Genomic DNA, 11,063 nt, shown 5'->3' with positions numbered 1-11,063 from the left:
TTGAGTGGTATATATACTTAAAGCATGCGACAACGGAAGAGAAGAAGGTAGAAATATAATAATGAATTGAACGTTTGATACGTAAAATAAATCAAAGTGAAAAGGTAATAATTCTAACTACATAAGGGAATTTTACAAAATGAGAATAAAAGACATTTTTAGACCTTTGAACGACCTTGTACAATTTCTATTAACCTGAAAAAATGTATTTTAAAGCAAAGCAAGAACATGAAACTGTTAAAGACATTGTCGGGTTCTTGTCTTTGCGGCAGTGCTGTATTTTCAGACACGGTACTGTCACTCGTTGTGTCTTTCTTCGCTATTTATTTATTTATTTATTTATTTATTTGTACCACATTAGTTTTAAATAGCATCTCATCCCCTCTGAACATGTAAGAGTTACTGCAGCAGGTCGAGGGTACGTCTTCACACGTTGACAGTGTGTTGCGTAGAACGTATACGATATTCTAATCTAACAATATTATGATGTTTTAATCCTTCGTTACTAGGCGAAAAAGAAGACAGTATTTTTCAGGAATCACTACACAAAATCGCACACTAGACCTTTCTATTAAAACAACATATATATGATATAAAATATCAAAGTTTTGGCTGCTCGCATTAATTTCAGGAGGCATTTTTGGTTCAGTATCGGCACTCGCATTAATTTCATGATTTTCAGTCCTGTATATGTTTCATATGTTCAGTATTCCTGTGCCCAAGAAATAATTAATTCCTTCCGCAGCCCGACATATGTAAGCATAACATATATATAATATGAAATATCAAAGGTTGGGCTGCTCGCATTAATTTCAGGAGGCATTTTTGGTTCAGTATCGGCACTCGCATTAAGTTCATGATTTACAGTCCTGTAAATGTTTCACATGTTCAGTATTCCAGTGCCCTAGAAATATTTAATTCCTTGCACAGCCCAAGATATGTAAGCATAACAAGATGGCGGGACAGTGTCAAAAGAGTAGCATCCCTACCTCCTGATGCCGATGACCCTCCGGGTGTTGCCATGCCCATCCCTCGAAGGGGGTGGGGGTCCTTCTTGTCTGTGGGTAAAACAATTTCATGTCTAGTTCAGGCCATATGTTGTTAAGTAAATGTTATGAGGTGTTTGTCATGCTGTGATTTCCTTATCTCGTGAAAATAATCAACTACATACATGTGATCTGTCAAATGACGAATAAACAATAATGTAAACACACTTATATTCTACAAGTGGCGTCTTCATTTCCATGTGTACAAGTGTATTATTGGTATATACATGTTTTGTATATATCGGATATCACACGCTGTAGTTGGATACATTAGCGTGCACATTTGTGCATGAAAAAAAACAAGTATTTATCTGATTCTGAATAAATGTGCTTACTTACGTATCAACTTACAGTATATACTGTAGAGTTTAAAATGAATTTGATCAATAATATATTGCATTTGTCACGTAACGAAGATGTATACGAGTTGTTAGGTGTCTAAAGGGGATTTACCCCTTGTCATTATGTGTAGATCCAGGGAAAGTTTATCAGGGCAGCATAGTTTCAAGCTGATGAACAAGCCATGGCAACGGCATACATATCTTTGAAAGATGTGTTTTCGTTTAAAGGTAGTCATTGTTCATAGATGCTACGAATACAAAGGTAAAAAAGCATACCCGTTATCCATTGTGTGGAAACAAAATCGTCTTTGGCGTAGTTAAACTGTACTACTAACAAATTGCAGTTCTCCGCAACTCTCTGCGATGATGCCTTCGTGGAGTAGAAAAGCCCGCTTGCCTTCTGTGACGTCACAAGTGTGTAATGCGTCACGTTCTTTGTGATGACGTAATAGTGTTGTAGTCGTCACAATTTCTTTGCTCGGGATTACACGACTTACATCTGGCTGCCTCCTACTTTGGTTTGGTTTGGTTTGTTGTTTTTAGTTCAAAAATCTCATATTCCAGGTGCTTTATGTTCCTGGAGCTTTTATAATTACCAAATGAAAGAAATAAAATTTAATACATTTAATTAAGAAATAAACGAAGAGTGGGGGTTGTTAGACTGGTTCCTGTTCGTTCCTGCGACAGACGGGTGGGCGATACCAGTCCTTTCCTTGGAAAGCAGAGCAAGAAAAGTGACAGCAAGCGGAGGATCCGGGAACCAGTCTAGGGAGTTGTTTATCCTACAATAAAATATTGCAGGGAGGATAAACCATGAGAGGCGCAAGGCAGCGGTTTCTTACGGAAACACCCGAAGTGAGGACCCAAATACAGCAGCTTTTTATTATGTATAGCCTATTTAAGGATGTTGATAACATGTGCAAGCTTTACAAATAGTTACCTTTATTTTAATATGATGACCTCGGCAATGTCGGACACGTCTATTTTAAGAACAGGTGGGTTAAATTTGTTCTTTCCCGCATATTCCCACAATCCTTACTTCGATTATCTGTACCCTTTCCCCTAATGCCCCAGATTGCCATATCCCACTTTTGGATGCGATCGTTCGGCCACTGCGTTTATTTGCGTACCCCAGCTACATCTATGGGGAACAACTCACTGGACACTTCCCTTTCAAAAATAACGTCGTCCAATATCATCACGTCGTCATCACGTTGCGAGCGCATATTCGAATCTCCAGAAATGACCTTATGATAGAACAATGTTTTATCCCGAAACAAACCATGCTTCGTTCTTCATTTCTCTTTCCGATTTATCGCGTAGGTACCATTATAATCACATGAGTTAACAGCGGGTAAAAGTCATCGGGGTGTAGCCTAAACCACCCTGCAGGTTCACATGAGTTTGAAACAGGATTTTACCGCATTCGGAATGAACAAAAGACGAAATAATGTATATCTTAGATATAAAAATAAATACATCTTAGAAACAGATTGATTCTGTTTATTCTTCTTATTTGCTTAACCAACTAAGTTTCCTCATGTGATTATTGGTGGAAATTTTATAAGAAAAATTACTATTCATCCCCAAAATAACCGTTGTGTTTCTCCTTATGTCCTTATTGGCTCACTTTACGATGTTGGGTCAGATTTATTTCAGACTGACGGTTTTGTTTTGTTTGTCAATATACTACTCAAGGATAGTTATGTCTGCCATGGCGCTTTATATAGTGTAGTGGTATGAAAAATCAGGTGTTCTTTAACCTTTTTTTAATAGAATATTACGTTTGTGTTATTTTTCTAATTCAAGGCATGTGGTATAATACAGTCAAACCAACTTGATCTGACAATGAAAGAAATATTGACTCACATTGAACAATATTCCAGCTGGATGCAAATAATCGACAATCCAGTGATTGATATTATGAGCAACGATCCCTGCCGTTGGGTATGATGACGTGCAATCAACCAAGTCCCTGACCCTTACGACCAGCATAGGTTGTTAGGGACCTATTCTAACCCAGAATCACCACTGCCGTATGCTGGTTCAGATGCAAATGTCTTCAATGCTACTTGGGGCAAGGAAGACCCAGTGGTGGATGCAAAAATACACCTTTTCAGAGTTACGTTCCCTTGTCATGCCTGGATCCCTGGGCTCGAAAGCCCAGTTTCACTGACTATGAACCTCTGTGCAGGTGGATTTCAACCAAGTGGTAAAAATCAATATCAATTTGGGCTTACATCCATTTAAAGCTGATATGGCTGACATAATGTTCAAAAGACCCATGCAGAATTGGTCTTGTGCAACCCATGCTTGTGACAAGAAGCGAGAACAGGATCTAATAGTCAGCGAGGCTGACTTAGTTTGATGCATGTCATCATGTACCAATTGCTATTTGCTATCAAAAGACACCAGGGTGAGATTTTATTTGTCATCCAACATCATTCTTCCAACTTTTTCAGTTTGTAGACAGTAATAAGCAGTGTCTTATGTGTAAAAAGTACTGCTAACAGCTTCAGTAGCAGAGCCATTAGTGATTTCATTTGATTGTAACCAATGACATCACAATGGTCTGCAAAGCATTTTGATGCAATATCATTGCAGCGATATCTACAATGTAGATCTCACCCAAGGATATCTCCTGCGGGAGCTGGATGATAAATGACACAGTCTGTAAGAAATATGTGTCAACCTAACAAACCCATGATTGATATTATGAGCAACAATAAGGGCTTGGACAGGTAATGCGGGTACTCTGGTCAGTTGGACCAACTTCCTGAGAAGGACCCAGGTACCCACAGGACCAAAAGGACCCAATTGTTAGTCACATGATATATTATCTAACTCTATCGTTATGCCACAAGTAATAATTTTCACATTTCTTTCTGACTATGCACCCACTCCTTCTGACTATTATATGTTTGAATAAGGATAAAACTTCAGTCAACTTCAATGTATGCATGATCAGATCGTTTTATACATGTATCGCAATACATTTCCCAGGGCTATGGTCAAACTATTTATATCGAATATTTTGTACATATCTCTTGAAACCTACAGTGGGTACCTGGGTAGGGTCACGCAATAGGGGTATCGGTACCCAGGTAGTTAATTTGGACCCATCTAAGCCCTAGCAACAATCCACCCAGATGGGGTAACATAACCGCCAAAACTGTTACCGCCTCATACCACCAGCATAGTTGCTGACCACCTATTTTACCCCAAATCCTTACTGGACTGTCTTATTTAATACTGTACAATAAGTATATATATATATATTAAAAACAAAACAATGTCACTATCTATGTATGATTTTATTGCCAGTTGTCTACATTTGCATACATATTCCCCAATATGTCACTGATTTGAGATTATGGAGGTCAGGTGACACATAGATCAACCACAAGTCAATATTATAAAAGACCCCAAAATTGTGTCTTGAATATTTGTATAAGCAGTGTGAATGCTCTACTGGATTCCTGTTTCATGTATAGGTCAAAACATGCATGATGCCAAGTATTTACATAATTACCTGTCTGGTAAACTAGTAATATAAATTGGGAAAAATGTCAAAAAGACTTTACTGAGAAGTTCGCCTTGCACAAATCAAATGTCACGGTGTACACTTAGCCTTTTGGTATTACATTGTCTCAAAAAAAATTCCATCCCAATTTATGATTTGGTGAGAGAAAACAGGTGTAATCACCATGAACATTTTCAGAATCACTGTATCAGTTGTTTTCATGGAATAAACAACAGCAAATATTATTACCAAGATCATCTACCATGATGCAATCTAATTGAAGATGATGCTTGGATCTGTAAACTACTTTACAATATTGTTAACAAGGCTTCAGATCTGAAGGCGTTGGATTCTCTGGGTATAAGGCACACTTTCAGCTCAATCCGTCATGCAGTTCTGGAGAAGTTGAACGTATGAAACATTTACAGATGACACAGGACAACTTGTCACACCAAACTCACATGACATATGACCAGATGAACTGATGCAGCACTGTCAGTGATTCCTAACTTCACCTGAGTTACAAGAGGGAGTATAGAAGATCTATACACTGGATTAATGTCAAGAGGTCAAGGTTGTTTGAAGGTCATGTATATCCTGAAGGTCAAGGTTATCTGAAGGTCAAGAATCAGTAAAACTCTGCATGCTGGGAATATTGAGCTCACTTCAAACCATGAAATGGTACGTAAACGATGAGCTGAAACAGATTGTAATGAATGCCTTGATCATAAGCAAAACTTATGCACAATTGGAAACTCAAATTGTACAGAAAACAACATGTATTAGATATAAAGCTGTGAGTACCATTTGAAGTTGGGCAAGGAACAGTAAGAGACTGTGTTACTACAATACACATACCATGATTGACATGTCACTAAGGCCTCTCTGTGAAATGAGTTTATCACATTAGCTACCGGAGGTGTCTCTGACAAAGCGATCTTACCACTGAGCCCCTCACTTGAATTCCAAATACCATCTTATTGTTCACTCTGAGTCTCATTGCTCACCCCCAAATCCTGAATACTAATTAACACAAATCACAAATTACTAAAAAAAATTGTTTATAAAGGACATTTTTACGTACACCATTTTTCATTTGTTTCAATGTTGAATCGGTGATCCAAATACTGGTGAGTTTACCACAATGCTACCATGGTGGGGTGATTGTTGTAACTCCCATATGTTTAGACTTACGCTAGTTGTAGCTCTACGACCGCTACATGGAAGGTAGTCGACAACAAACTGGCCCGTATAGAGCCTGTTACTGTACATGACCTACCCTGACACACACACTACATACAGCAGAAGGAAGCAATGACATCCTGGGCTAGGTCATACTAACATACTCAACAAGCACTTGACTTGAGAGGAGCGATTCTCCATCAGAGATCAACATATGATTGTGGACGCATGCAACAGTTCTAACAATCAACCACAAGGAAAATCAACAAATGTTAACATATACATATTTATACCATGCATTTGACCATATATTCCGAATACTGAAAAAAAAATAACCCTCATTAAGCTGAAGGAATAGTACATTAATACAGATATTCTTCTCACAAAAAACAATTATAACAATCATCATAAAATCTACATACATAACATTCTTTTTATGTCAGATTTGTTTGTAATTGTTTTAATATGTCCTCTTTAGCTTTTCATATCCAGTTCATAAGGCATGGTCTCAATTTCCAATGACTATAACTATATCCATATTGTTGCCTTTCGACACAGACTCCATCACTATTAAGTCAACTGTCATAACAAATTCAAAGATGTCATTTGGATGTGTATGTTCATACATATTTTGATGCGTACTTGTGCATGTATGTATTAAGTGGGAACAGGAAAAGAAGCATGCATTCCCTTGTATGGCCTCAAGTTGATATTCTAATACACCATCAGCACCACTTCCCTGAGAACTTTTTCAAAGATGTATTGTTGACAACAAAACTCAAACACAACACTGCTAGCTAACACTTTCCTCACATACAGCTGATTTGCCTTTATTCCTATGGTGTTTTCTTAATAGTCTGCTGCGTTCTCAATTTTGGGCAGATATCTGAATGACCCCAATATGATGTGCACCTCATTCATTCACGGCAGTTGCGTGTACAAAATTACTCCCAAACACAGGACAGCAGTATCTTGTTTCTTACAGCGTAAATAGTTTATGCTAGTGTATGGGTAATCCTAATAATGTCAACAGAGAGATTCTTGTCCCAATTTACTTTAAGGTGACAGGCAAACTTAGTGATATCAATATCAAATTTACATCACATACTTGAAATCCCATTTTGCACCTATAACTATAATGTTCAAGTCGTGTATCAGAAATCCCTTAACAACATATTTTAAGTACCGGTAAATCCATTGTCAAGATGAAACGATAAAGCTGAGAATAATGGACTAAACGTTAAAGAAATGGCATCATATATCATTGCTTACAACAAAAGTGAATGGAATTATTGCAAAGCTGTGTAACCTCGTTTCATGACATCATAGCACTGTATCACATCATCCATGAAATGAAATGCATGTTGGAAACTGAGGGAAATATGTAAATGCACACATTTTATCCATTTGCTAAATAATTACCATATTCACCTGAACAACTTCTAGGCCAAATTGTAATTAATCTATATATGCGCTCTGACTAAGAGCGAAAACTGTCATGACAGTCTGTATGTTCTTGTGTATATTTCAGATATGTTGCAGGAAACAGCTGCATATCAAGGTAGATAAATGTCAAGTAATTATTCTGGAAAAAGTTTGTTTCATTGAAGTTTGTTCTGAGTTAGTTCACTAAAGCTTGATGTCTAAAAACAAATTTAACTTGTGTAAGGTATTAATAAGTCTCCTCGCTCCTTTTGTTTATGCCAATTTCCTAAGTTCCCTTGTTACAGTAAATACGATAGCACACTAACATACAGAAATGTATAGATGAACGTCTTATCCATATGTGGTTAAAATATTTAAGAGGCAATATTTCGATTTTACAACTGGCTTCAAATAGTACTGTATGTTTTTCAAAAGACATGATTGTTGTAAATGTTATTTCAAGGAAGCAGACTTCATCTGGACTTATGTTGGCATGTCTCTCTAGTTGGTTGCCAAGACGACAGCTGGAGCGGAGATGTTGCTGACATTGAGGGATATGCCACGCTTGGGGATGTAGGGGATTTCTCGCTTGACCATTGTGATGCAGTCCATGATCGGGCACACGGATAAGCACAAGGTACAGCCTGCAACACAACCAGAGTGACCAACATACAGCCATGACAGCACTTGGGTCAAACAGCACTGAGGTCAAACAGGGTGCCCCATCCTAACCATAGTTTCCTGCTACAGAACTGAAAGCAATGGCTCTTCCACATGCCATCATAGCTCCAATGTAGGTCTGTTCCAGTAAGGGGCGGTGGGCCGGCCTAGTGATTAAAGTGTTTGCTCGTCACGCCTAAGACCCAGGTTTGATTCCCCACACGGGTACAATGTGGGAAGCCGAGTTTCAGGTGTCCACCGCCATGATATTGCTGGAATATTGCTAAAAGCAACGTAAAACTCACTGTTGGAGTAAGCGAGTTACAACAGTCATTGTTCTAGGATTTCTTTGTGGAACAGAGACCTCTAACGTTAGTATTTGGTCAAGCTGAGGCACTGTTGTTGTTTTCTTGTTTCTCACTGACAAAAACAAATAACAATATGTATTCCAGCACAAACTTGAACATGTTGAATGAGTGAGTAAGTTTTACGCTGCTTTTAGCAATATTCCAGCAATATCAAGGCGGAGGACACGAAATGTGGGGAATCGAAACTGGTCTTTGGCATGACAGGCGACCGCTTTAACCACTAGGCCACTGCACCACTGTGTTGAAGCTTTGACAGCACCACTGACACTCAATCATTTTGGTTTCAATGTAACCAATGAACTTCAATCCATTTACCGATTGACTACCAAATTATCCACTAGTCTACATCCCATAACACAAACATGCAATTTACATTAGTAGATGCAAAAAGATTTTTAAAAACGAAAGTATACTACACCGAAGAAGCTAAAGAACACCTGATTTATTCAAATTACTATAGTTAATCTGTCATAACAGATTAACTATAGTAATATGAAACAAGCGGGAGTTCCTTAACTACTTTTGAGCAGTATACATCAAACACAACAGAAAGAGAGGCTGTAAGAATGAATGTTCAGACATACAATCACATACTGTAGCTGCCATCTTTGTTGCAGACGCAAGGCAAACAGAATCTCAATACGACCTTTATGTTCTCATCACTTTGTGAACCCACTTATCAAAATTACATTCCAACTTTTGTGACATCCCTGGTGAACTGACATCCTACAGTTTCATACATCCACAAACAAAGTAGCATCGTAACTGCCTGCTCCTGCCTACCTGTGCAGTCATCTGTTACATGAGGGAGATGCGTCTCAGGGTCAAACTCTATGGCTTGGTAACCGGAGTCGTTGCAGGTCATGTAGCACTTGCCACAGTTGATGCACATGTCCTGGAAGTGAAGACAGTGCTGTAGGGTGTGTGTAATAGTGTGTGGGTGTGTCAGTGTGTGTGTGTGTGCTTTAGGATGTGTCAGTGAGTGTGTTAGTGTTGATGTGTGGGTGTGTCACTGTGTTTATGTTTGGGTGTGTTAGTGAGTATTGGTGTTAGTGTGTGCGTTAGTGTGTGTGTGTGTGTGTGTGTGTGTGTGTGTGTGTGTGTGTCTACATCACAGGGTTGGAGATAGGAACACTTAATGACACTTGAGACATGTGACATATTGTGTCAATTATTTTTATCCTATTATAAAAAATCTATAAAAAAAACCCATGTATTTAAAATTGCCTGTGATGCGTTCAAGCTGATGACTCTCATTTACAATAATTGCCATATAGCAAAACATCACGGATAACTTTAATCTATTTATTGTGAATACCAATCCACCATCTGCGCTCACCTCATCTATCAAGGCAACTACTTGCTGTTTGTTGTCAAGGTCATTGTAAGTGCCGATCATCGGGAGAGCTTTACCAATCATATCCTTCACAGAGGGCACAGACTTCTTTGGCGCATTTGCTGGTCGGAGAGGTACCAGTTTGTTGTCATTCCCCAGCAAGTCGGCCTTGACCTTCACCTTTGCTATAGCTTCATCCCGTTCTTTCATGTACAGACCGAATGATGGCAGATGCTGGAAGACCAAACACAAACATTTCCATCATGCCCTTCACCTTTGACAGTCGATAAGCCAGTCTGTGACATACAGCACCTGCGCACAGTGCAGCAGATGCAACCTGTCTACACTCCAAGGGGCTCCTATTCTCTGCCAATTACCAGCTGGTAATTGGAGATGTCAAAATGATATAACTGATAATGAGTTTGACAGTAGCCATTTTACAGGTGGTGTGGCCATCGCAGAGTGCAGAGTTGCATCCTTTGGGCACACCAGAAACCTATGCTTGTGGAATAGAATCCCAGTTTGCATCACTTATGTTTCTAGGGTTGTCAACACCATACCTGGGCTTGTGGGTTTCACTGAAGTGGTAAATGTCTCAGACCTGCATCATTTCAGGCTTTCCTCCCACATCAAGATGTCATGCTGTGATATAACATGTCATTGCATGACAAAATAACTACAGTAATAAGAAAGAATCAGGTGGTCCTCAACTTCTTTTGAGTAGTATATATTCATCTTATTTTTTAAAGAAGACCTCTGCACATGTAATTACTATGCTGTGTGACAAAGGTTCAACAAATACAACTTATAAAGACTCAGTCCATATTTCCAATACAAAACAACCACCATTCTGGAAATCTTCCATATAGAAATTATCTATTAAACAACACCCATTAAAATTGAATTTGTAACCTCTTTAAAGCCATGGACACTAACTCAGTATAGTTTGGAATTATTATTAGACATGCTGTCAAGGAAAACAATTAAGTCTCACTTTTCCGATGAGGTCGACAACCCGGGGCACGGGCTTTCCCTTCTGGTGTTTTGGGACCGGAGGACTCTGGCCATCCCAGTTGACCAGCTGGTCAATGCCTTGCAGATACAGCAGGGTCTTCAGCCCGGATATATAGTCCTGCACCACCGTGAAGTCCTGGTTCTGTATAGCACTGCATACCTACAGCA

The 11,063-nt window shown here is 38.8% G+C and overlaps 1 protein-coding gene across 2 annotated transcripts in view; it reads right to left on the bottom strand.

Moving 5' to 3' along the window:
* Positions 1–4,685: 4,685 nt before the first annotated feature.
* The window catches only part of LOC124138758 (dihydropyrimidine dehydrogenase [NADP(+)]-like), a 51,556-nt gene continuing 45,178 nt past the window's right edge, over positions 4,686–11,063 (bottom strand). For both annotated transcript variants that reach the window (XM_048399702.1, XM_048399703.1), the window contains exons 17-20: positions 10,876–11,055; positions 9,885–10,115; positions 9,329–9,440; positions 4,686–8,161 (exon numbers count right to left, since the gene is read on the bottom strand). In XM_048399702.1, coding sequence (XP_048255659.1) covers positions 8,019–8,161; positions 9,329–9,440; positions 9,885–10,115; positions 10,876–11,055 — 666 coding nt within the window. In that variant the 3' untranslated portion in view covers positions 4,686–8,018. The remainder of the gene's footprint in view (positions 8,162–9,328; positions 9,441–9,884; positions 10,116–10,875; positions 11,056–11,063) is intronic.

This window comes from Haliotis rufescens, unplaced genomic scaffold, assembly GCF_023055435.1.
Source record: "Haliotis rufescens isolate VD_foot unplaced genomic scaffold, xgHalRufe1.0.p SCAF_2, whole genome shotgun sequence".
NCBI classification, from domain to species: domain Eukaryota; kingdom Metazoa; phylum Mollusca; class Gastropoda; order Lepetellida; family Haliotidae; genus Haliotis; species Haliotis rufescens.
The sequence above is the reverse complement of the archived record's forward strand: the minus strand, read 5'-3'. Positions and strand labels throughout refer to the sequence as shown.